Source organism: Nannobrachium achirus (assembly GCF_963921795.1).
Source record: "Nannobrachium achirus genome assembly, chromosome: 17".
Taxonomy (NCBI): domain Eukaryota; kingdom Metazoa; phylum Chordata; class Actinopteri; order Myctophiformes; family Myctophidae; genus Nannobrachium; species Nannobrachium achirus.
This window is the reverse complement of record NC_137824.1, coordinates 60,869,857-60,897,356: the sequence shown is the minus strand read 5'-3', so window position 1 is coordinate 60,897,356 and position 27,500 is coordinate 60,869,857. Positions and strand designations below refer to the sequence as shown.

The 27,500-nt window shown below is 43.5% G+C and overlaps 4 protein-coding genes across 7 annotated transcripts in view; 2 read left to right on the top strand and 2 right to left on the bottom strand.

Moving 5' to 3' along the window:
- The window catches only part of setd7 (SET domain containing 7, histone lysine methyltransferase), a 14,474-nt gene extending 12,893 nt beyond the window's left edge, over nt 1-1,581 (bottom strand). For both annotated transcript variants that reach the window (XM_080746140.1, XM_080746141.1), the window contains exon 1: nt 1,524-1,581. In XM_080746140.1, the coding sequence (XP_080602266.1) occupies nt 1,524-1,560 (37 nt within the window). In that variant the 5' untranslated portion in view covers nt 1,561-1,581. The remainder of the gene's footprint in view (nt 1-1,523) is intronic.
- A 9,655-nt stretch (nt 1,582-11,236) lies between these two features.
- Nucleotides 11,237-17,220, bottom strand: rab33ba (RAB33B, member RAS oncogene family a; the record flags this gene model as incomplete). Its single annotated transcript, XM_080746840.1, has 4 exons — nt 16,902-17,220; nt 16,166-16,434; nt 12,099-12,320; nt 11,237-11,557 (listed from the first exon to the last, which is right to left on the bottom strand). The coding sequence occupies exons 2-4, from the start codon at nt 16,391-16,393 to the stop codon at nt 11,237-11,239; spliced, it is 771 nt and encodes a 256-aa protein (XP_080602966.1). The 5' UTR covers nt 16,394-16,434; nt 16,902-17,220.
- Nucleotides 17,221-19,930: 2,710 nt separating this feature from the next.
- Nucleotides 19,931-26,928, top strand: LOC308302583 (uncharacterized protein; the record flags this gene model as incomplete). The annotated part of the gene is made up of 6 exons (XM_080746839.1): nt 19,931-19,965; nt 22,064-22,115; nt 22,269-22,279; nt 22,392-22,608; nt 24,985-25,198; nt 26,831-26,928. 6 exons carry the CDS (start codon nt 19,931-19,933, stop codon nt 26,926-26,928), a joined length of 627 nt encoding a protein of 208 aa, XP_080602965.1.
- A 428-nt stretch (nt 26,929-27,356) lies between these two features.
- The window catches only part of ugl (ureidoglycolate lyase), a 25,559-nt gene continuing 25,415 nt past the window's right edge, over nt 27,357-27,500 (top strand). For 2 of the 3 annotated variants that reach the window (XM_080746402.1, XM_080746401.1), the window contains exon 1: nt 27,363-27,449. The gene's annotated coding sequence lies outside the window, so the exon portion shown is untranslated. Of the gene's footprint in view, nt 27,450-27,500 lie in introns of all 3 variants that reach the window. The other variant, XM_080746403.1, reaches the window with a different exon arrangement.

The following is a 27,500-nucleotide window of genomic DNA, read 5'->3' as shown; positions in this document are numbered from 1 at the left end:
CAGCTACACACAATCTATAACACACGCTGTAAGAAAAAGACAGAGAACATCTTAAAGGACAGCAGTCATCCCGCCCATTCCCTGTTCTATCTCCTCCCATCCAAAAAACGTTACCAGAGCATCTCATCGCACACCACTCGTTTCAGTAATAGTTTTTATGCTCAAGCAATCAGGTTGCTTAACGAAGAGATGAAAGCGAGACGTAGGTAGTCATGTGCACTGTACGCAGTTTTTAAACTGTACACTGTTACACTGTATGGTTTTTGTTGTTTTGGGTTGTCTTGGGTGACTTGTTGTTGTCTTGTTGTTGGGTTGTTGTTTTTGTGTGTAATAAGGCTGAGAGTGCTCCTGGCACAAGCATTTCATTGTATGTCTGTACCTGTATGGATATGCGTGTGACAATAAACCTGAACCTGAACCTGAAGGTAGAGGAACATAGCGTTAGGGAGAACTCCACTAACGCTATGGGCCAGAGCTACCTAATACCTAGCTGTCGGCTGACACAGAATATTTTCAGATGGGGGTCCTCAGGCAAATACATGTTCATACATTTGGGGGTCCTTGACATGAAATAGTTTAAGAGCCACTACAGTGTAATCCAGTGCACTATAGCTTTATGTTGGACAGTTTCATTGAGGAAGTAGTTTTCTCTGTTTCACATGAATTAAAATAAAACAAATCATTTACTGTGCAACAACTGTCTGTTACAGTGGTTCTCAAACGCTTTCATATCAAGGACCCCAACATTGACACCACGGACCCCCATTTGAATAGATATCCCAGGGACCCCCATAAGAGAAGTGATATTGTACAGCTCTAAAAGTGATTCTGAACCATTTTTATTTCAAGGACCCCCAGTTTGACATGCATATTAGGTAAGGACCCCCAAATGGCATTTCTATCTCTGAGACTCCAATTTATAATGTAAAATCAATTTTAATGGAACCAAATTGATCTGTCGGGGTCCATTTGGTTACATTTGTACATCATGTTAAAGGGGTCCATGTGGCTCCTCCTAACTATGCTTTAGCTGGGGACCCCCTGGAACTCCCTCAAGGACCCCTGGGGGTCCCCGGACCCCACTTTGAGAACCAGTGTCATGTTAAACACTTTGTAAACAATGTTAAACAGCTGTTGACAACATTACAACTATGTGACACTAACATGACAGCATGCATGCTAGCTACTGTACACATGGAACCAAATGATTTGGTTCCATTTGCACCCTGTCAGTTACATTAACCCTGCTATATTTAATGTCTAACTTCCACACGTGCCAGTGTGTCTCCAGCAGCCCTGCAGTGCAGCGGGGAGGCAGCCGCTCTGAGGCCGCCCTGCAGAGCCTGTCAGGCGGCTTCCCTCCTCAACCAGAGTCCCTGGTCTGGTAGTTTCACCCAGAAGGCCTGGATGGACTGACAGACTGTTCACACAGCGAGCCCCGCATGGCTGCGTGACTGTTCTGTTCATGTTTATTATTGATTCTAATGATTAATAATGTTTATGATATTAATTAATAACATTACCTTCCACCACCTCTTCCATGTCATCATCGCTGTCCATCTTGCTCTGCTACTACTGTCTGAGAGAGAGAGAGAGAGAGAGAGAGAGAGAGACTGTGTGTGTGTGTGTGTGTGTGTGTGTGTGTGTGCGTGCGTGCGTGCGTGCGCGCGCGCGCCGTGAGAGTGTGTGTGAAGAGAGGGTGCGTGCGTGAGAGTGTGAGGGAGAGAGCAAAACATTGAAATAGTGCTGTCAGCCTAAAGTTTATCCATAAATTAATCCTAATGTAAAAGTATTATATTTCTGACACAATTCTTATGGTTTTGTAATGTAGAGTTTACACAGATACGTTTTGTTTTGATTGATTTATTCCACTTTTGCTTTGGCAATGGGTAAATGTATGTTTTCTCATGCCAATAATGTCCCTTTCACTTGAAATATAAAAATGAGTGTGTGTGTGTGTGTGTGTGTGTGTGTGTGTGTGTGTGTGTGTGTGTGTGTGAGTGTGTGTGAGTGAGAGAGAGAAAGAGCAGTCTTGTTTCAACTGCCATGTCCATGCACAGTAAAGTGTTAAAACATGCAAGATTAGAAGGTAATTCCTTCATAAAGAATAGAAGGATTACTGGATCAGTTCAGGGTGCTTTATTTTGTGAGGTAAGGTTATATCCTCATAAAAGACTGATCTAACAGACCTCCACATCATTACCTAACTGATCTCACAGACCTCCAGCTGTAGATCATTAACTAAGTGCACTTTGGTCTTGATTTTCAGGAAACTGTGCAACCAGAGATGGTTCTCAAAGTGTGGTCCAGTTCTAATTGGACCCTTACAGGTGAGTATAACTGTGTACAGATGGAACCAAATGGACCCATTTGTACAGAGTTATGATGGGGTCCTTGAAATGATACAGTTTAAAGTTTAGTATGCTCTGTTACAGCCACGTCAGGGTCCCATTTGGAACCCCCTCAATGAACCATGAGGTTCTCTGGATAAATAATTAACCAGGGGTCTTCAACAGAGCCTTCAGCTGAGAGAGATGAAGCAGGGACCCCCACCACATACACACAGAGATGAAGCAGCAGGGACCCCCACCACATACACACTGAGATGAAGCAGGGACCCCCACCACATACACACTGAGATGAAGTAGGGACCCCCACCACATACACACTGAGATGAAGTAGGGACCCCCACCACATACACACAGAGATGAAGTAGGGACCCCCACCACATACACACAGAGATGAAGTAGGGACCCCCACCACATACACACTGAGAGATGAAGCAGGGACCCCCACCACATACACACAGAGATGAAGTAGGGACCCCCACCACATACACACTGATGAAGTAGGGACCACATACACACAGAGATGAAGTAGGGACCCCCACCACATACACACTGAGATGAAGCAGGGACCCCCTCTAACGACATCCATAGCCCTATTTTGTATTAAATTGTATTTGTTTACACAAATTAACTTTTCTATAATTATTCATGTTAATGTGTATTTTCAGATATTTACACAAAATATTTGGCGCCAAAGTCAGAGTAGTATCTCTGAGGACCCTGTAGGGGCCCCGGACCCCCTATTGAAGACCCATGACACAGATGATAAAACTACAACAACAAAAGGTTTGTAAACTTCATTTCATGTTGTTTATTTCTCACCTTCAATAATAGATGAAACCATATAAAACAATACCAAAATCAAGTTTGATGAGAGGACAATAATATGACCAGAAACACATAAAGAGATAGCTCTGAATGACCATTACAGGTCTGTAACTCTGAGAGTGGACACATGGACCATTACAGGTCTGTAACTCTGAGAGTGGACACATGGACCATTACAGGTCTGTAACTCTGAGAGTGGACACATGGACCATTACAGGTCTGTAACTCTGAGAGTGTACACATGGACCATTACAAGTCTGTAACTCTGAGAGTGGACACATGGACCATTACAGGTCTGTAACTCTGAGAGTGTACACATGGACCATTACAAGTCTGTAACTCTGAGAGTGGACACATGGACCATTACAGGTCTGTAACTCTGAGAGTGGACACATGGACCATTACAGGTCTGTAACTCTGAGAGTGGACACATGGACCATTACAGGTCTGTAACTCTGAGAGTGGACACATGGACCATTACAAGTCTGTAACTCTGAGAGTGGACACATGGACCATTACAAGTCTGTAACTCTGAGAGTGGACACATGGACCATTACAGGTCTGTAACTCTGAGAGTGGACACATGGACCATTACAGGTCTGTAACTCTGAGAGTGGACACATGGACCATTACAGGTCTGTAACTCTGAGAGTGGACACATGGACCATTACAAGTCTGTAACTCTGAGAGTGTACACATGGACCATTACAGGTCTGTAACTCTGAGAGTGGACACATGGACCATTACAGGTCTGTAACTCTGAGAGTGGACACATGGACCATTACAGGTCTGTAACTCTGAGAGTGGACACATGGACCATTACAGGTCTGTAACTCTGAGAGTGGACACATGGACCATTACAGGTCTGTAACTCTGAGAGTGGACACATGGACCATTACAGGTCTGTAACTCTGAGAGTGGACACATGGACCATTACAGGTCTGTAACTCTGAGAGTGGACACATGGACCATTACAAGTCTGTAACTCTGAGAGTGGACACATGGACCATTACAGGTCTGTAACTCTGAGAGTGGACACATGGTCCATTACAGGTCTGTAACTCTGAGAGTGGACACATGGACCATTACAAGTCTGTAACTCTGAGAGTGGACACATGGACCATTACAGGTCTGTAACTCTGAGAGTGGACACATGGACCATTACAGGTCTGTAACTCTGAGAGTGGACACATGGACCATTACAAGTCTGTAACTCTGAGAGTGGACACATGGACCATTACAGGTCTGTAACTCTGAGAGTGGACACATGGACCATTACAGGTCTGTAACTCTGAGAGTGGACACATGGACCATTACAGGTCTGTAACTCTGAGAGTGGACACATGGACCATTACAGGTCTGTAACTCTGAGAGTGGACACATGGACCATTACAGGTCTGTAACTCTGAGAGTGGACACATGGACCATTACAGGTCTGTAACTCTGAGAGTGGACACATGGACCATTACAGGTCTGTAACTCTGAGAGTGGACACATGGTCCATTACAGGTCTGTAACTCTGAGAGTGGACACATGGACCATTACAGGTCTGTAACTCTGAGAGTGGACACATGGACCATTACAGGTCTGTAACTCTGAGAGTGGACACATGGACCATTACAGGTCTGTAACTCTGAGAGTGGACACATGGACCATTACAGGTCTGTAACTCTGAGAGTGGACACATGGACCATTACAGGTCTGTAACTCTGAGAGTGGACACATGGTCCATTACAGGTCTGTAACTCTGAGAGTGGACACATGGACCATTACAGGTCTGTAACTCTGAGAGTGGACACATGGACCATTACAGGTCTGTAACTCTGAGAGTGGACACATGGACCATTACAGGTCTGTAACTCTGAGAGTGGACACATGGACCATTACAGGTCTGTAACTCTGAGAGTGGACACATGGACCATTACAGGTCTGTAACTCTGAGAGTGGACACATGGACCATTACAGGTCTGTAACTCTGAGAGTGGACACATGGACCATTACAAGTCTGTAACTCTGAGAGTGGACACATGGACCATTACAGGTCTGTAACTCTGAGAGTGGACACATGGACCATTACAAGTCTGTAACTCTGAGAGTGGACACATGGACCATTACAGGTCTGTAACTCTGAGAGTGGACACATGGACCATTACAGGTCTGTAACTCTGAGAGTGGACACATGGACCATGTGTCCACTGAATGACCATTACAGGTCTGTAACTCTGACAGTGGACACATGGACCATGTGTACACTCTCAGAGATATGGGGTCCTTGCAAATAAAACATTTGAGAAGCACCAGTTCTAGTGGACTCAAAATATGCCATTGTGTCATCATAGTAAATCAGTGTCATTCATAATGTGAAGAAAACCTGGATGTTCAGTAATTGGGTCTTGATCAAAATAAGAACATTATAATGCTGTGTAAAAAAGAAAATCTATAATTTGTCACAGACAAGACCAAGTCCTTGCCACAGTGAACGGACATATTGACGAGCCCTGTTCATGTGGTTATTCATTATTATTAGAATCTAGAATCTGCATGGCAGTGTGAAGAGGAGGATCGACTGATAGAAATACAAGACCAGACAGAAATATGTTACACAGATATTTGTGTTTATAGATTATTGTGTCCTTGTTTGGGGTGGAAACCTTGCATGAACAAAAACGGTTTGGCTTTTAGAAAATGTAAATAATAATAAAAGAAGTTGTTCTTTTGGACATAGTGAGGTCACAAGGATGAGCCAGTATATAAAGCTGAAGCAAGAGAGCACAGGACCAGCTGTGAACTCCAATACCCAGAATGCAACAGAGCAACATTCATGACGTGTTACTACAGTATTCACTATGCAGGCCTACAGTAGGATATTAATATGTTACACTCTGAAGGATAAAAGTTAAATAAACTATTGGCATCTAGTGTACTGGTTGTCATTGTCTGGTGCGGGGACCTCCAGTGGTCCCAAATGGGTGTTAATTAAGGGTCCATTTGGTTAGAGATGGAGCAGCCTTTGAGAACCAGCGATATAAATAATGTAAAATGGCATTAAGTTGAGTTGTATTCACGTCAGAATACAGGAGCCTACATAAATGCAGCGCAGTGTATTTTATATATTATGCTTAAATACAGGATATACTGTATATATGCATGTATGTATTAAATACATAAATATGTATATGGAGGTCACACTAGTTAGAGCAGTGGTCCTCAAACTGTACAGGCAACAACCCCCAGATAAAACGTTTGAACTGGGGACCCCCCACCCTGATAAGCACTTGGAATTGTAGGAGTTGAAGTGTTGAATTCAGTTCCACAGTTTGAGAACCACTGGCATGGAGTACACAAGTCCTTATGTCACTTCCACCACTTTCTAAATCTAATTAAATCATTGTTAAATCTGACTCATATGGATGTGAATCAACTGATAGTGAAATGGTAGCAATTTATCCAATGACAACAATAAAATGACAACAATTCTCAGGCTAACAGAAGTGATCTAAGACTTGCTTACTCCATTCAATCAGTGACAGCATGAACTTACATTAAAGCACATATGAGCCTTTTAAAAGAGGCATCTTACTTCCTGAATTGAACATTAACTGAGCTAAACGTTGAATTGTACAATATATTACTGTGTTGTATACTATACTGTATGAACTGATAGTTCCTGTGTGACTGATCTATATGAAGACAGTCACGCTTATACATTAAATTCCTACCATCATAAATCTAATGCAATATTTATTGAGTTGATACTGTATGTGCCTCCTAGTCTCACATGGCCAGACAACAACTATTCCACAATGTTCAAATGCTAAAGTCTGTAGTCTAGAAACGTCTATTTCACACCGAAGCTGCCATCTTTTCGCCATTTGATTCCGTTCGCAGGAACATCTTAAAACATCTTCACACTTCATTTTTGAATTTCCATTTCTGATAAGCAGCAAAGCTATAGGCTAAGATGATTGCTTTATATTAGGACAAATTTGCAGGATTGTAACGACAAAACGGAATCGGGGAGGAAGCTTTTGTTGCTGCATGACAGACAGACAGACAGACAGACAGACAGACAGACAGACAGACGTATGACTGAAGCATATGAACATTGTGGGAAGCAAAGCAGGCTTAACCAAAACCTTTTCCACAATCAACTCCTCAATCCATCTTTCCAACATGGTTTCATACAGAGTTTGATGTTATTTTCTGTTATTAGTTCTGTTATTCTTCTTACATCAGTTGACTGGTTGACTCCAACGGCACGCAGAGGAAGTCACCATTCTGGAAACGCATGTGTGGGTTTGTCCTTGGATGAGGACAGATGTCTGGCACCATGTAAACAAAAACAAATCAATAAGACATCGTGGAAATGCATCTGGAAATGTTCTCAGACATAATAATTATAATAACATAATGCTCTTCTGTAGATGAGGAGATGACCGGTTCAGATCTCCAGTGTTTGCACATGGCAGACAGTAGCTTTAGTCAGTCCAGCAGAGAGGTTATAATAAGCTTCACTTAAATAATCCATCGCAAGGCGCTGTCACTTCAAGCTAGCTCCAACATCACTTCTTACAACCGGTTGGAAAATGTTTGATAAACAGCGAAAACAGGCGATCTACAAGGTCACAGGGCGACGCGTTGTGACCTTGTAGATGGTCTATTTTCTCTACACGTGGTATGACTGGTCACTGGTCAGTGGTCAGGGTTCAGGGTTATGACTGGTCACTGGTCAGTGGTCAGGGTTTAAGTGGCTTGCGGTTGTTTGTAAAAGGCAAAAATCAGCTTCAATCTTCAGGGTATCAGGACGTTGTTCACCTGCGTCTAATTTCAATTCATCAGCCCCCCCCCCCCCCCCCCGGTAGCCCTTTACTTAACTAAGGATAAATGTGACCCTCGTCTCCCCCCCCCCCCCCCCTCTCTCTCTCTCCCTCCCCATCCATCAGGGACGTGCAGAGAATGTTAGAGAGGCAGGGGCTGACATTTATAAAAGGGCCTTTTGGTGGAAATATCAAAAATAGCAGACCTCCAAGCTCACAATGCGTCACGCTGCAATGCGTTGTGAGCTTGGAGGTCACCTATTTTCCACACTGAACTAAGCATGATCAAGTCAATACTGACGTGGAGATGTGGCGTAACGGCATGGATTTCTACACAGAGAGGGCGATTCTTTCAACATAAGATGCTGCATTCAAGTTCAGGAGAGTTTGGACAAGGCAATTCTCTTGAACGCTGCCTTCAGGTATGGCATGGAAAGAGGGGGCATTTGGCATTTCTTTTACCGTTGCACAAACTGCATTCATGGTCTGGAGAGGACACTTTTTACAGATGGATAAAAGCTTTGATGTCTATGTGTGCAAGTGCCTGCCATCCATCCGTCTGTCCTGCGTGTTCAGCCTTTTCATTTCATTTCATTCTTGTTTCACTGGCCTTGCTGTGTGTGCAGGCCTTGTTGTCAAAGTCATTTACAAATCAAGGCAATGGAGATGGGGGGGGGGGGGGGGGGGGATGGTTTGTGAGATCTGCAAGTGACGTAAAGGCATTCAGACTCGTTTTTGCCAACAAACCTAAGCAGAAAGGTGGGGGCGCGTGGTGCTGCAAGGGAAAGGAGCGCTTGTTTTGTCACAGAGAGCTTTATGAGCAGAGGAGAGCTTTGGACGTCACGTCCACAACGCTCCAAACCTCCTGTCAGCTGGGTTGTTACTGTTGGCAACAAATAGTTAAGCTGAAACAATGTAAAGATGGACTTCTCATGGTTGCGATGACGAATCAAAGTCTGTAAAATGTTTTACTGTATGGCAGAGATCTGTACTTAGGGTTGGATTGTAACGATTCAGATTCCTTAACAATACCCTTTATGGAGCCTTACAGGTGTGTAACTCTGAGTGTTGACAACATATGGAACCAAATGGACCAGTGACGGGTCCATTTGGTTCTATTTGTTACACTCTAAGAGTTATGGTGGTCCTTGGTTTTGAGAACCTCCGGTATTGTGATGCTATAGCAGAGGTGAAGTCCACATAAGCAGGTCTGACAGTGTGATGAAAAAAAGTTCCTAAATATGACAGAACCGATTCCCGTGTTGGACCTGGTTCTTTCCTCTGGTTCTGGATCCCAGGCCAACCCAATGACAGGTCCTTACGTTCTACCAACACTGGATCTCCTCTCCTGCCTGTTCTGTGTCTTTACACACAGAGGCACAGATTTCTGTCTGGCAGACAAAATAAATCACAAATATAACAGCGTAGATATTAGTCTGGAGTATCTGTATGGAACCTGCATGTCTGAGGTCTGAATGAAAAATGAATGCCTCTGGTTGATAAACCCGCCCTACATTTACATTCTGGGCCCTGGTTGGTCCCTCACTACTTCGGAGGGAGTGAAAACCAATCACAACAGAGCGGTGCCAGACAAAAAGAGGGCAAATCTTGTTTTTGTTGGTTTCCAGGCTAGTGTGATGCAGGGTCTGCCTAGCCTGGCATCCAGACTGATAACATGGATTGTGAGTGAATCAGAAAATGACCGGGCCAATCAGTGACTGCGTTAAACCGTTCAGTTGCAACACAGTCACTGATTGGTCCGGTCATTTTCTGATTTCTCCTACTTTCTGCCTATTATAGAGCATCGCAGTGGGCGTGGTTTACTGGTCCCACTAAAACATCTCCTGTTCATTTTCCTCATAGACTTTCACGAAAATATTTATAACAATTATGTTAAACCTAGAACCAAGCCATCCAGGATGGCAGTGAATCATGACCATACAACCTTTGTTTTTTTATGAAAAGAACATTTTGAAAATCACTAAACAGTATTTATTAAATGTAGTATATCAAATAATGTAATATTAAAATATGTTTTCACATAGGATCAAAGGTCTTATGGTCGTGATTCACTGCAATCCTGGATGGCTTGGTTCGAGGCTTAACATAATTGTTATAAATATTTGTGTAAAAGTCTATGGGGAAAATGAATGGGAGATGTTTTAGTGGGACCAGTAAACCATGCCCACTACGATGCTCTATGGTCTGAAGTCCAGACTGATACAGAGGAGGAAGGTGTTATCAGTCTGGCAGTGCCAGGCTAGGGTCTGCCTAACCTGGCATCTCCTCCTCTTTGGCAACGTGTTTCCACCTGGGAGGAAAGCCTGGTCAACGGGCGTCTGGTCCGGCGTGGCCTAAACTGGAAACAAGCGGTTTGTTTTGGTTCCCCCTGTTTGTTTCCCCAATCCCTATTAAACTGCTAAAGTGTAGTCTTGCCAGTCGCTGCGAGTTGGACTAAAAAGATGGATATACCAAATGAACTTTTCAAAAAATATGCAAAACTTTGGTAGTTCCAGCCAAAGTGTAGTTCCGTTTGGACTCCAACATGACGTAGATGTACTGTAGCTCCTGACCCCCAGGCTGGGGTCTGACGCGACCGCGTATTTCCCGGTGAACCTGAGCGCAGCGGTGGGGGCCGATGGGCAAGGAGGGTCGCGAGCTTATGAGAAACAACTAAAATAAGACCTTAAAACCTGGCGAAAACAGCTGTGTACATTAGCACAAGATGACGATAAAGAAAATCATTAAATGGAAACATTTAGCCTACTAGGCTTTAAGACCTGGCGAAAACAGTTGCGTGCATTAGTGCAAGATTAGATGAGGATAAAGGAAATCATTAAATGGAAAACATTAAATTAACTTCTGAAAAGGCTTCTAAGCCTACACTAGCCTACTAGTGAAACTAGTGGAACTGCGATCTTGCCACATGTGAATAATTGTGGTTGTAAACAATAACACAGACAATATAAATCTAGTAGTGGGAAGAAGGGGTTATCATCACGGCCCCAAATAACTTTTAAATATCTTGCAATTGGCGACGAGTCTCTTAAGAAATCGTCAAGAGTTCCTCTCATTTCATAAAGCTATAATTATAACCTCTCCATCATCAGCAACAGTCAGTGGTGTGTTCCCCACACTCCCACGCCCCCACCGTTGTGCTCAGGTTCACCGGGAAAACCACGGTCGCGGGTCTGCCAGCTCAAAGAGCACTTTCTGTGGACCCCCCCCCCCCCTCTGTGTCTCTCAGCAGCTGCTGCAGCCCCAGCCCCTCCCCTCCTCCCCCCCCTGCACCCCTCCCCCTCCTCCTCCCCCCCTCCCCCCCAGGTTGACGGTGACATCATCAGGAGGGGGCTGGCTCAGCACCAGGGGTTTCTGTGACTTCAGCTTGTGAGCGACGGTCATAAAGATGGCCTCCACGTGGTCGCTGCTGCCCCGCAGCGGACTGATGACATCACCCCCGGAGGAGGCGGAGTCTGGTTGGCTGGCTGCAGGGTCCTTGGCCGACGTCTCAAACAGAGGCATGGAGTGGGCGTCGGCAAACTGCTGAGCCAGATCCGTGTTCACCTGGATGATAGAGAGATGGATTTATCAGAAAACATTTGGTAACCCACAGGCTAACAAAACAGCGCCATTCACCAGCAAAACACCATAACTTGTTAAACTCGTCACGTGGCAGAGAATGAGACAGAACATCTCTAAAAAGTCACGTTGCGACACATTGTGAGCTTGTAGATCTGCTATTTTTGGTGAATGTTGCCTCCAGAATAGGAATGCTGAAAAAGAGCGTTTTTGAAAAATCGCTGAATATTCTATTCAATTCGGTCGCTCGGTTTCGAAGACACCCGCGGGTCTTGACGAATCGGGAAATGTTCATTGTCCGACTGTGACCGTCCATTTGAAAGATACAGGGAGAATAGGAATGCTGGGATTCAAGTGGTTAAACACCAAGTATAAGGTGATTTTCAATCTGTTTTCTATTATATCTCTCAAGTTTTCCTTGTGATACTTCCGGGGACCAGAGGTGTGTTCATGGAGCCTCGAAAATCAGGTAAAAACACAGAAAAACCCCGTCAGAAGCGACGATCAACTCAGTGCTCCTACCCACCTGTACGTTGTCCTGCAGGTCACACTTGTTGCCCACCAGTATGCGTGGCACCTCGGTGCCCAGCGCGTGCTGCCGACACTCCTCTATCCAGGCTGGCAGGCTGCGGAAGCTGGCCATGCTGCTGATGTCGTAGACGAACACCACAGCGTGCACGTTGCGGTAGTAATGCTGCACCATGGACTTCCTGAAGCGCTCCTGACCCGCCGTGTCCCACAGCTGGATCTGAAGACACATAGCATCATGTTAAACATGATACTGTAATATGGACCTGGCCACAGTGTCCCACAGCTGGATCTGAAGACACACGGAGACACACAAGTGTTGGTTTAAGTTCTTACGGGTCCATTTGGTTCCATTGGTAAACTTTGAGTTAAAAAGATCAAGGTTCAAGGTTGTTGTTTTATTGTTGTTTATCTCGTGAAACAGGTACATAAGAGTAATACATGCAAGCACCACTTCTACAAACTACTATGTTACTTTCAATCCCTCATAAATTGTACACACGCCATCACCTGCACATAATGTGAAGCACATATCTTCGACCGGGTAAGGACTAGTACTGTAATACTACGAAAGATTATAAGACACGTACACATAACGTACGTTTTGACATTTTCTAAATTAGAGCCAGATGGACATGCAGCACAAGAATGATCGCAAACGGGTCAGGACAATAAAAGCAGATATATCAACAATGACAACCCCTGTATCGATCACACATTGTTCTCTGACATCTCATTGTTTCATTACAGAGGAATCTCCTGAACGCAGACAGACAGTGTGTCATCATGGTGACTCTGCATGGTTGACAGGATGTCAACAGACATCATGATGCCTTTTAGCCTTTAATGTGGATGGAGATATTGTAAATATAATAAATATATATATATATATATATAAATATATATGCAGTTATATGCAGTTATATATAGCGCCGTTTGACAGATTGTGCATTACATTCACCCATTCACACACACATTCATACACCGATGGCAGAGGAAACCAAGCAAGGCAACAACCTGCTCACCGGGAGCGACTCAGGGTTCAGAGTCTTGCTCAACAACAACTCTGGGGGAGCCCGGGATCGAACTGGGAACCCTTCGTGAACCCTCTGTGTTCCAAGATGGCAACTCCAGTTAGTTTAGTGCAGCGATGGAGGAGACAAAACTCCTGCTAAACGCAACCTTTGTGCCACATCAGGGTTCTGTATCTTCACCCTGATGGCATCAGGTGGAAGTAGAGATACAGAGGATGATCAGTGCCATTTATCATTGGGAGTTCTAAGCGTGTGATGGCCTTATTGTTCATCAGACAGTGTGGCTGTGGGAAGTCCACGGTTTCTCTCTACAAGCGTTATAAATGGGAGAGGGGGAGGACAGGGAGGGGGAGGACGGGGGGTGAACCGGTTTGTCTCAGAATCTCTTCGCTTTTCCTGGTTTCCCGATGTTGCGCAGTAGTGCTCTTTTAGGGAAATTTAGAGGAAATGCAGATTCCGAGACAAGCGGGAGTAAAACACGTCTTTATAGAAGAATATGGACTGACACATTGTACATGTTTGGAGCAGTAACGGCATCAAACAGGCTCACCCCCCCCCCCCCCATCCTCCCCCTCTCTCCTTCATAACGCTTGTAGAGAGAAAACGTCTTCAAAATAAAAGTCCTCGACTACAAGCGTTACAATTTATGATCTTGGAGTTATTTTCTGTTCAGCATGGACAGTCTGTTAGCCTTCCTCTGTTCATGACTGCTCGGCTAACAAACCATACTCAGATGTAAGTCCCTGTCCACCACCACAAAGGTTGTGGGTTCAAATCCCCTGTGGTGCATCCGGCTTTGACAGGCGTCTATCAATCTGGCAAGCCATCGTCAAAGAAAGGGGAACGTCCACTCGGTCTGTACCTCTTCCGTTGAAGAAGCGTAAGCTATCATGACTCTGTCTTGAGAGAATGGGCGTCTATAAGAACACAACTAGCTCGTGTTCAGGGGAGGGAAGCTGGGCGGGAGGAGGGGGATAATGGTCACTGTATGTCCTCCTATGAGCTGTGTTTGTCCCACATAGACTGTATAAAAGATATGGACAAAGCAAAGCCATTGGTTTCTATGCAGCGCAAATGACACAATATGGGTCCTTGGCATGGGTGTTGCCATCATAGATTGTAAAGGCATCAGAGGATGCTATTGGCTGCCAACGTTCACGTGCAACCGCAAGGATACATGGGAGAATGTGGTCGGAGCCTCCCGAAATACAGCACACGAAGAAGAACACAGCCGGCTGGTATCAGTTTAGTTGGCCACGCCCCCCGCAACTTTATCATCAATTTTAACATAAATGGGACCTTATTTTCACAAAACGCATATCATCGTGATTGAAAGGCATCTAGCGATAGGAACCATAAAGTATTTATGAAAATGTTAATTAACTCATTGCATGCCAGGCCCGATAGTCCCGAGATTTTTTCAATGTCTTTCCCTGCCAGGCCCGATAGTCCCGAGAATTTCCGCCATTTTGAAAAAATAAATAAATAAATAAAAAAAAAACCCAAAAAATGGACCCCAAAAAATGTAGTAGGCATGATAGAAATCGCGAAATTGCATGTTTAACCCCCATAGCAACCCCATCTATCAAACATGGCAGCCATCTTTGTTTACATTTTAGGAAAACATAATGGCTTGTATCTCATGAATGCCTGAACGGATTTCCATTCGGATTTTTTTGTCAATGTGGACACACATGGTGCATTATCTAGGCATGGGTGTGCATGATCCGTGCACTATGAATTACATGGAAGTCTATGGAGACCAGAGGCACCATAGAGTACGAAGGTATTGTTAAATGGCGGGGAATGTGTTAAGGTTAGAAAACGAAAGGGGAAAATGAATGGGATCCAATGGAGAACAATTCTTTTTGCAACTGGCCGGGGGGGGGGGGGGGGGGGGGGGGGACAGCGCAACTAGCGGCCAATCATAGGAAGTTTTAGTTCCGTATTGGGCTCATTTTAAATCGGCGGAACTATGCCCCTGGTCCCTCCCACTCACTGTGATCCAGTAGTGCCAGCAGCCCTCTGTCACAACCACACTATGTCTGCCTGATATACATGTGTCTGTCACATGAATTAATTGCATCATAATCAATTAAAAATGTTGATATATATAATATGGTGCGTTCGGAAATGCACACTCAACGGCAACGCACTGGTGTGCCATGTTGTCGTTTGTTTATTCGGTGCACTTGGTGCGTTGTCGTTCAAAAACCCAGTGCGATGCGCACCGGGTGTGCTGAGAGCACGCACTGACCAACTCTACTCAGAAGTTGGATGATGACAGTGATGTGTCAAGGGAACCAACACACATAGACTGTAAAAATGTGTATGTACACACACGGAGACAAGCTGTGACATTTCTCATGGTAAACTGCGACCTTTGGTCGCAATGAATTAAATGACCTTTCAATATCAACGTTATGTTAGCAACTGCTGCTTTTCAGAAGGTTTTTCATCAGAGTTCAGAGTGAAAAGGCGCACATCTGCCTCTTAACTGGTCCTTGGTAAATAAATAAGCCACACTGAGTGCACTCCACAACGTCAGAGCCCACTGCACTCACTAAACTGAGAACACACCCTTTCACACATCATTTTCAAAAATAGTGGAAATAGCAGCTCTCCAAGTATGACGTCATAACGACTCTATAGTAGGCCTAGTTGATACAGCTTAATGTGGTGTCAGTGTGACAGTTGCATTGCAGCTACTGTATTAAGATACACTGTAACATGATGTCATTGATATGGTATGATGTCATTTATGCTGCATAATCATGATGTCATTGATACTGTATGATCATGTCACTGATATTGTATGATGTCACTGATATTGTAAGATATCACTGATACTGTACGATGTCATTGATGCCATATGACGTCATTAGATCTGTTATGACGTCATAGAGAGTCCAGTAAACAGTACCTTGATGTTCTCTCCATCTATCATTGATGTCATTATGACATCATAGTGAGTTACCTTGATGTTCTCTCCATCTATCATTGATATCATTATGACATCATAGTGAGTTACCTTGATGTTCTCCCCATCTATGTCCACCAGCCTCTCCCTGAAGTCCACTCCTATGGTTGCCTCCGTCTTGTTGGGGAACTTCCCAGCACAGAAGCGGTATGTGAGGCAGGTCTTCCCCACGCCCGAGTCCCCGATCACGATGATCTTAAAGATCCTGGTGCGGGGGGGCGGGAGACCCGAGGACAGCATGGTGGGGGGGGCGGACCCCTCTGCTGCTGCTGCTGCCATGGTCCGATCGCAGGGGCGTCACACCAGACTCTGGGCCCTGGCTGGGTACAAGGATTCACTGTGTTACTTTGTGCTTTTAACTATCGAAAAATAGCAGATATACAAGCTCGAGCTTGTAGATCTGCTATTTTTGAGAAATTGTGTAAATTTGTGCAAGTCTTTGAAGGTTTTTTTGAAAAACCTATGTTTCTATGTCAGTGGTGCTCAAACTTTTTTCACGTGAAGGACCCCCAAAATGATATGTATTTGGCCACAGACCCCCATCTGAAAATATTTAGTTCCAGAGTCAGGTACCCCCCCAGAAGCAGAATATTAGTTACAAATGTTCGCTTAAAAAATACATATATTCAAAGATTTGCACACAAAAATAGCAGATCTACAAGCTCAGATCACAGATCTGAGCTTATATATCTGCTATTTTTCAATAGCGAAAGTATACAATAATTAAGGCCCCTCCACCTTGGGTCCTATGTAACTCAGTCCCACTTATCCCCCCCTTGTGACGTACCTGATCGATCGGCAGCGATGATCGATATGATGATCGGCGATTATCGTTGATCCAGGTGTGTCGGTTCGTCACCCGATCGATCGATCGATCAATCGATGGGAGTCCAGAAGTGTTCTGCTAGCCTAGAGGCTACAGAGATTAGCCTCCTGCAATGCAAACCTTAACAAGCAGCACTCATATCTGAATGACATGTAGATTAATGATAATACTGATCAATATTCATAACATTAGAGTTAATATGAGCATCATAATCTGATAATAATATTAATAATAACATGAACAACACCAGTCTGTATGGACTCTACTGAGACACGTAGTGTTGTCATCCAACCCACCCAACAACACGCCTGCTCTCGCGAGAGGCTGGGGAGGGAAACAGCAGATCTACAAGCTCACAACAGGGACAGTGAGAGTGCGACGGTGACGCGTTGTGAGCTTGTAGATCTGCCGCGCACCGGGGTGGGCGGGGGAGAGACCCACACACACTGGCTGGATTAGGGTAACTTTTTACCTTGTTTGTTTATGTGAGGCATGGCTGAGTCCAGTTATTATTATTATTATTAGTAGTTGTTGTACTAGTATTATTAGATAGTATTAGTAATAGTATCAGAATTAGTATTATTAGTATAATTTAAAATACGTGTAAATGTCCTTATTTATGTTGAGGTCTCCTTGTCTTTTCAGCTCTTTTATACAAAATAAATAAATAAATAACATTTCAGATTGGGATACAAATCCTACCCAATCAGGAGAGAGAACTCGTACAGGATGTGATAAACAAATGGTCCTAACAAGTCTGTTTATCGGGGCTCGAACCGTTACATCATTTTGTAATCAAGCAGATTTATTGTCAATATGTGTCCCTTGCTAGTTCAACAGATTCGAGACAAAAATAACAACTAAAGTATAATTCTACCACTTTCCTTTCAACAACAAAGAGAAGACAAAATAGTAGGCCTAACTAGTAAAAATAGTAAAAAGATTCACAGGCCCCTTTTGGCCCCAAAAGTTCTCCTCTGCCTACAAAATTATGTCAGACTTAACAGCCCCTATGATTTCTATGAATTAAAGGACACCAATGTAAACAAATCAAGTCATAGTGCTTTCTTGGGTTTAAATCCTATTAATAGACATTGTATCTGCATTTTACTGTCATGTGCTTTTCTCTTTCTCTCTTTTTAAATTAAAACATTTGTTTTGCAAAGTGCAAACTACTAATAAAGTATTCCATCAATGAATCAATCTTTTTAATGTATTTTTTGAAGTTCTGTCTAAGGGAAAAAAAGTAACTTATGACTTGTTTGGCGTTGCGTCACATCCGCTCCCTCCATCCGTCCAATGAGCAGACAGTAATGGAGGCTCAGATGATGGAGATTGTTAATAGTTCCACTGTGTGATTCCCTGCTGCTTTCTGCTGCTTATTGAAGGTAATAAAACATTTATAACATACTGTACTTTAATGACTTACTGCAGCACAATGATATGACATTAAACTGTGTTTTATTATATCATATCATATCATATCAGAACAGAGAGAGAGAGAGAGAGAGAGAGAGAGAGAGAGAGAGAGAGAGAGAGAGAGAGAGAGATGCAAGGAACAACCGTTCCGGAAGTTCTCCATGCTTCTAATAGTTCTATTGGAAGAAACACAATGTTTCCAGTTTATGCTCATTAATGTAATATTAATTAATATTAGTCAGTTCTATAAATGCACCGGTTTTACAGTGTTTATACATTATTTACACCGACATGTGTTATTAACAATGTGTTACATATTCACTAAAGATAGCCTAATGTTGACATGTGTTGCTTTGTTGACATCATCATCATTACAACACATGCTCTGAAGGGGTGTGTGTGTGTGTGTGTGTGTGTGTGTGTGTGTGTGCGCTCGTGCGTGCGTGTGCGTGCGTGTGTGTGTGTGTGTGTGTGTGCGTGCGCGTGCGTGTGTGGTGCAGTGATTGATTGGGTGAGGTATTTATTAGAAGTATTGCACAGGAAAAGGTACAGTTTCATGACAGTCCAGTTCACTGATACATAATTATATTGCCAAAAGTGGAACAAAACTAATCAGAACAAAACCATGTGTGTACAATTAAACGGTAATAAAGAAGACATGTTTTTTTACTTGCAAATTTAGATTATACAAAAATATAATAATTAATCCATGACGACTGTTGCTATAATTAATCTACCCAGCAACACAAAGTCATTAAAATACATTACTGTAACATTAAAATAATGAACACTTTAACGCATTACTACTAATTACAATTCAATATTTATAGAACATATATAAGAAAAGACACCAACATGATTTTATCTATCCAGATTGGTCACACTGGGTGGTGGACTAAGGCCTGGGACGATTCACTTACCTCTCGATTCCATTCCATTTCCATTTCGTTTCATCGGGTGGCGATTCGATTTATATCACGGTTATAGATTTTTCTGCGATTCGCGATTCGAATCGCGATTATTCTTTCTCACAATTTACATAGCTTTTTTATATAATTTGAATGTAAAATGTTTAGGTGGTGGTCATACGTAGGACCACAGCACTTTATTCTCTCACACAACCTTTTTTGTGCAGGCCTAAGTGTGTGTGTGTGTGTGTGTGTGTGTGTGTGTGTGTGTGTGTGTGTGTCTTTGTGTGTGTGTGTGTGTGTGTGTGTGTGTGTGTGTGTGTGTGTGTGTGTGTGTGTCGCACTGTAAACTACTTCTGAGCAACGTGTATCAAGAGGTCAGGTCACCAATTGACCTCTCAGAAAGTTCAATAGAAGCTTAACAAGCGTCAATTAAGAGCCGCATTCCATCGGCTGTATTTCTCCCAAAAAAAAAAATATATATATAAAAAAAATCACGATTCACGTACCTCTCGATTCGATTAATTGAAACGTGGCATCAACATCACGATTTATTGGTGAATCGATTTTTTGGCACACCCCTAGAACTCAAACAGGGAGTTCTGTGAATAACATTGGAGTCTATCAGAGCCGGCTGGGACAGCTTAACACTATTAATGAACCATGGATGGAGACCTTTATAAAATACTGGGCTCAGAGTATGTTCATGAACGTGCCAAGTATCGCAAGACTGTCGTCAAGTTACCAATTCCTGCCTGGCAACCAAATCTGGCCATACCTCCGAGACGGAAACGAACACCTGGCTGCTGCTGTTTAGATGCCTGAATAAAATTATAGTGTGCACTGCGAAAACTAAGTGATTGTGGGCTCGCCTATAAGGCGAGCACACTTTAGATATTGTACAGGTTTATTTATCTATCAGGCAGGCGGTCAGTAGACGGGAACTTCGGTTCCTTTCTACTCCTACATACTTAGTGAGAAAATGAAAATAAAAACATCAATGTGTTCAGTTTACAGTGGCGAAGTGTGCTATTATTTTCTATAGCAATCGGCCAAATGGTGGCGCTGTAGGAAGCCTTCGAAAGTGCGAACTTTGAACAGGTATAGCTCATGCTGTGTTTGAGGTACAGGCATGAAACCTGTATACACTTATGCGTCTCCTCATGCCGAACAACTTTAACCCTCTAACTTTTGACCTCTGACCTTTAGGTCTCCCACAATTCGGAATAATATGAAAAACAGTAAAAATCTATCTCCTCCTGGGTTTTTTTCGTTACGCGCACGAAACTTTTTTCACATGAACTTTGGACCAATACGGTCAAACTAGTCTCGGCGGATTTCTTTTAAAGTGAAATATATTTTTTTAATAATTCAATCAATATTGCGGTTTTATGCAAATTATTCTTCGGCCTCTAAATCATACATGCAAAGTTACACGTTCATGGCATTTGGCAAAGATGTGGAGGGTTAGTCAAAGTATCACTGAAACCAATTTTATTCCAATCGGCCAAAGGGGGGCGCTATACGAAGCGTTTGAAAATTCAAACTTATAAGTCATGACTCGTTTCGTTTGAAGACATGCAACTTGTTACACGCGTGCTTTGACTCGAGCGGAAGACATCTATGTCGTTGTTAAGTAAGTTGTTAAGTAAGATTTTCCGCCATTTTGAGCAGTTTGTAAAACGCGTAAACCCGCTTATATTCTGGAATTTTCGCTCCACGTGCACAAAACTTTTTTTACGTGAACTTTGGACCGATATCTAAATATCTGTCAGATCGGATTTCTTTAAAATTGAAACATGCTTTTTAAAATAAATTCAATGAATATTGCAGTTTTATGCAAATTATTCTTCTGCCTCTAAATCATACATGCAAAGTAACATGTTCATGGCATTTGGCAAAGATGTAGTGTGTTAGTCCAAATATCACTAAAACCAATCTTACCCCAATTGGCCAAAGGGGGGCGCTATATCATTTTGAGCAGTTTGTGAAACGCTTAAACCCGTTAGGATTTTTTTAGCAATTTGCATGAAACATTCTACACACAATCTAAGGACCTTTATCTAATATGCCTATGAAGTGCACACACACAAAACAAAATAATAATAATAATAAATATAGCTGCAAGCAGCGATAAAGTGGCCAAAGCCAAAAACACCTCAAATCATGAGCACAGCCTGCAATGTGTGTGAAATCTTGCAAGCACATCCCCAATAGGTCAAGGAACAGATACCACCCTTCTTACATTGGCCTGGTATAGCGCCACCAGCGGGTCGACTTTTGCACAACACATTTTTGGAACAAAATGGACCAATCTTTGACGTCAGTAACGTCAAAGAGAGCACTGCCTGTGATCTTGACATTTTGTACTTTTATAGCCATTGTTTTCTGGCTTGAAGCGAGCCCACAATTCTTTCGAAGGAACAATATTTTCTAGTTATAAAACAATCTGTGATATATGTCTTCTTTTATATTCCTGAAACGATTTTATGACAAAGGAAGCTCGCAATCGTTCATAAATAGAGTTTGTTCATGAGCTGGTCCAGCCGGCTCCGTTCACTGCAGTGTGTTGTTTCACTGAACTTCATGTGCCAGGTTTACTACCCATGGTGTCCACCACGTCCATTCCTTTAATAAGGTTCCTTGCTTTGCTGCAAGATCATATACTCTATAGGAGAATGTATATTATATAATGATAAAGAGTAAAGACAAATACAAATTGTTATACAATAACATGAGATTTATTCTTTGACACAATAGATCATATTGTAATTGACGTGTGGCGTGTCCAATCAGATTGCTTGATGGTGTGATTGACGTGCGGCGTGTCAAACCAGGTTGCATCATGGTGTGATTGACGTGTGGCGTGTCCAACCAGGTTGCATCATGGTGTGATTGACGTGTGGTGTGTCCAATCAGGTTGCTTGATGGTGTGATTGACATGTGGTGTGTCCAATCAGGTTGCTTGATGGTGTGATTGACGTGTGGCGTGTCCAACCAGGTTGCATCATGGTGTGATTGACGTGTGGCGTGTCCAATCAGATTGCATCATGGTGTGATTGACGTGTGGTGTGTCCAACTAGATTGCATCATGGTGTGATTGACGTGTGGTGTGTCCAACCAGGTTGCTTGATGGTGTGATTGACGTGCGGCGTGTCCAATCAGGTTGCACCATGGTGGGATGCAGTGCTGTGGGCTGTAAGAGCCGCTCGGAGAAGGGCTTCAGAATGTACGGCTTCCCTTCCACCGCCGACGCAGAGCGCAGGAAGAGATGGGTGGCAAAGCTCAGCAGGAAGGACTTAACCTTCACCATGAACTACAACAACTACAAACTGTGTGAGGTAAAGAACTACAAATACCACAAACTGTATGAGGTAAAGAACTACAACAGCTACAAACTGTGTGAGTTAAAGAACTGCAAATACCACAAACTGTGTGAGGTAAAGAACTGCAAATACCACAAACTGTATGAGGTAAAGAACTGCAAATACCACAAACTGTGTGAGGTAAAGAACTACAAATACCACAAACTGTGTGAGATAAAGAACTACAAATACCACAAACTGTGTGAGGTAAAGAACTACAACAACTACAAGCTCTGTGAGGTAAAGAACTACAAATACCACAAACTGTGTGAGGTAATAAAGAACTACAAATACCACAAACTGTGAGGTAAAGAACTACAACAACTACAAACTGTTTGAGGTAAAGAACTACAACAACCACAAACTGTGTGAGGTAAAAACAAGTCCAAAATGCCACAAAAAACACATTTTGACTTACTTAGGGTGTAAAGCTGGTTGCACACTGCACTGCGTCTTTTCGTTGCATTTTGGAAATCCGGCCAGGGAGAGAGATAGTCCATGGGCCATACGAGTTGTCGGTATCAAAAAGGTAGCAAAGGTTACCATGCATTTTTGAAAAGCTCTATATCTGTAGATTATAATTTGTTATGAGACACAGCTAAATTGGTGTTATCAGCCACTAGAGTTGGTGTCCCATTAACTTTACAGGAAAAAAAAGCTAAAAATTAATCTGCTTTAAGTAGCATATGAGGGGTCAAACTATGGGGTTTACATGATGCTGAGTCCATTGCAAGCATCTGTTTTGCACGAAAAACATTCCTGGGGCTAAAACAGCCCCCACAAAAGTGTGAAAAGTGATGACTCATCACTTTTCATCACTAAACCATAGTCTTGTGGGACAGTTTTTAGCCCAAGGAATGTTTTTTGTGCAGAACAGATGCTTGCAATGGACTCAGCATCATGAAAACCCCCTAGTTTGACCCCTCATATGCTACTTAAAGCAGATTCATTTTTACCTTTTTTTTCCCTGTAATGTAAAGGTAATGGGACACCAACTCTAGCGGCTGAGAACACCAATTTAGCTGTGTCTAAGAGAGGGTTATCATACCAAAATATAATCTACAGATATAGAGCTTTTATAAAATGCATGGTAACCTTTGCCACCTTTTTGATACCGACAACTCGTATGGCCCATGGACTAAGAGGAAAGAGAGAGAGAGCAAGGGACTCAGTGGCAACTCAGTTGCGAAAATCTGAAAAGATCAACCCTGGTCCGAAAATAAATACGAAATGGGCTGCAGTGTGCAAACGTGATTGACACAAGGTGAGGTTGATTCTTTTATTTACGCGCTCCGAAATTGAGGAAATTCACTCCGATATTCGGCCCAAAAAATGCAGCAGTGACCTTAAGTCCTTACATCTATACTATAATTTTGCGAATGTCTGTCTGTCTGAGTGAGTGAGTGAGTGAGTGAGTGAGTGAGTGAGTGAGTGAGTGAGTGAGTGAGTGAGTGAGTGAGTGAGTGAGTGTCTGTCACAGCGTTTCTCCTCAGTGGCTGGAGCAATTGATCTGAAATCGCATCACCATTAGCATATGAACACACCTGACATAACTGTGAAGCCCGTTTGTCACTTTCACAAATCGTATGCTGTATATTAGCATTTTTATGCTGTATCTATATCTATTTAGCCTACAGTACCTTTTGTGACCACACATGTTAAGGGAGGGGCGCTGTTGTTCAGGCCATGCACAATCACACACAAACACACACACACACACACACACACACACACACACGGGGGGGAGTGTGTGTGTGTGTGTGCAGGCGGGCGGGCGGGCGGGCGGGGGGGGGGGGGGGGTTCTGGCCCTGTTACAGATGTTGTCAAAAAATCATGCAGATCGGTACACAGTATCTCTGTAGCCGTTAAATGGAACGGGTATTTCTTACATTGATGCTCCTACATATTAGCATGCAAGCACCAGTTAAAGTTACTTTCCATCCCTCATATACTGTGTGCACAGTGCACATCCCATAACCCACACACTGCACATCATTTCGGAGCTCATATCTTTGAACGGGTAAGGGCTAGTGGACCAAACACTCTATAGTAACGAGTACTATCAGAACCCATTTTGTTCATCATAACATCATAACATCATAACATCATAATCTATTCGCATTTATTGTCTGACCCGTTTCCATTCGCAAATGCGCATTTAGTTTATTCGATAAAGCCTCAAAATCCACCTCCTCCAAGCGTATACATTATTTTGCGGATAGTTTATTCGCATTTTGAAGTGTTTCCATAAAAATATTTTGCGAAGAAGCCTTAAATGTGCATTAAGAGGCTTTATGGAAACACCACTACAGACAGAAAGTGACCTCTGTGTGACCTCTCTCTCTCTCTCAGGCTCATTTCGAGGAGGACCAGTTCTGCTTCACCAGGCAGGGGAAGCTGCGTCTCGTTAAAGACGCCGTGCCCACCATCTTCTCCCACCGCCGCCCCGTGAAGAGGAGGAAACCCCCGTCCCAACGACACGCCAACCTGGTCGCCCTCCGCAACGAAGAGAACCTGGCCCGAGTACGCTCTGACCACAGCTACTACACTACTAAGGCTGAGCCAGGTACGCTCTGACCACAGCTACTACACTACTAAGGCTGAGCCAGGTACGCTCTGACCACAGCTACTACACTACTAAGGCTGAGCCAGGTACGCTCTGACCACAGCTACTACACCACTAGGGCTGAGCCAGGTACGCTCTGACCACAGCTACTACACCACTAGGGCTGAGCCAGGTGCAATACTCTGACCACAGCTACTACACTACTAAGGCTGAGCCAGGTACGCTCTGACCACAGCTACTACACCACTAGGGCTGAGTCAGGTACAATACTCTGACCACAGCTACTACACTACTAAGGCTGAGCCAGGTACGCTCTGACCACAGCTACTACACCACTAGGGCTGAGCCAGGTACAATACTCTGACCACAGCTACTACACCACTAGGGCTGAGCCAGGTACAATACTCTGAACACAGCTACTATACTACTAAGACTGAGCCAGGTACAATACTCTGAACACAGCTACTATACTACTAAGACTGAGCCAGGTACAATACTCTGAACACAGCTACTATACCACTAAGACTGATCCAGGTACAATACTCTGACCACAGCTACTATACTACTAAGACTGAGTCAGGTATAATACTGAACTAAGGCTGGGCATATCGATATGGAGGTATCAACATGTGAGGTATACATGTCGACGAAGACAGCTTGAAATGAGGTATTGGTGTATGTGTCAAATTAATTAACAGACACACTATGCATGCACGTAGCACATGCACAAAAGCAGTCCATCTGTAACCAGGTGTGGTTATTTCAAGCATGCATGGATGCATGCATGGACATGCTATTCATTATCTGGGTTAGGCAGGCAGTGGACCTAAAGCAGAAAAACATTAAAAACTACATGATGCTAATGTCGTGAGTAATATTGAGGTTTTCAACAACGCTATTGAATATGGAAGGTGTTCCTAATATGGCCCAGCCTTATACTGAACACAGCTACAGCACTGAGGGAGAACCAGGTATAACACTGACTGAACACCATTATGGTGAATACCAGTAAGACTCCACAAATATCACAACCTCCACCTCTCACGTCATACGGGCAGCCATAGTTACACCTGGAATGTTGAATCTCCATATATGGAGATAACCTACGCATCACACAAAGTCTGACCTCACCAGCCCATACTTGGGCATGGACGACTTATATCTCCATATACGGAGATGGCCATATATGGAGATACGATGACATCACAGAGTCCACAGCTGATGATGTGGCGTGATGTCATACAATACACAAACAAGCCCTATATAAAGGGGCAATTCTCACCAGGGAAGAGAGCATTCCCCACTAGCTGAGTATCTTAAGATGGTTGGATGTGATGATAAGCTATAAGCTTAGTTGATCCTGGCGATAAGGTCTGAGTCGAGGAATGCTCTCTTCCCTGGTGAGAATTGCCCCTTTATATAGGGCTTGTTTGTGTATTGCATGACATCACGTCACATCATCAGCTGTGCACTCTGTGATGTCGCCACATCATCAGCTGTGGACTCTGTGATGTCATCGTATCTATGAGTTGGGGAAAAGTGTGACGTGTGACGGACGGACGGCCGGTGGAGGTTTTGGTAGTAAACTGCTCCCTGACGGTCGCAATTAAATGTTTCTCCTTCTCTCTCCAGTTATAAGGAACCCTGCTCCAGAGCAGAAGGAGAACCAGGAGATGGATTTCCTTTCCTTGCTCAAAATGCACGGTAAGAAATGGAGAAACAGACCCTGAACTAGAGAACTGATGGTCCAAATTCAGGGACACCATATCAGCGAACAACCATTGATAACTGTCTGTCTGTCTGTCTGTTTGAGAAAGATCTCCCCTCTGGCTTGATGAAGTTTGTTTGCAAATCGTAATTTAACTCTGCGAGCGCGCGAGGGTGCAGATGGAACCAAATGGACCCATGGACCCCATGTATTGTACCTCGCTCTGGGAGTAACAAAAACACAGCTTTTTTTTTTTTTTTTTTTACCTTTTTTTTTATTGCCAATACGCGACGCCAGTGGCACCTTCGTGCGACCCATAGTTTGAGAACCGCAGGTCCAAATGACAATATTGTTCTCTCTCTCTCTCTCTCTCTGTCTCTCTCTCTCTCTCTCTCTCTCTCTCTCTCTCTCTCTCTCTCTCTCTCTCTCTCTCTCCAGCCATAGACATTGTCCAGGTAGACTTCAGTCAGCAGAGTGTGACAGTGAGAGAGAGCCCTGGCCAGCAGCCTGCAGACAGCAGCAAGGGGGCCAAGGGGTCTGGAGGTAGGATGACTTCATTTATCTGAAAATCATGTCGGGGGCCTGACTGAGTGG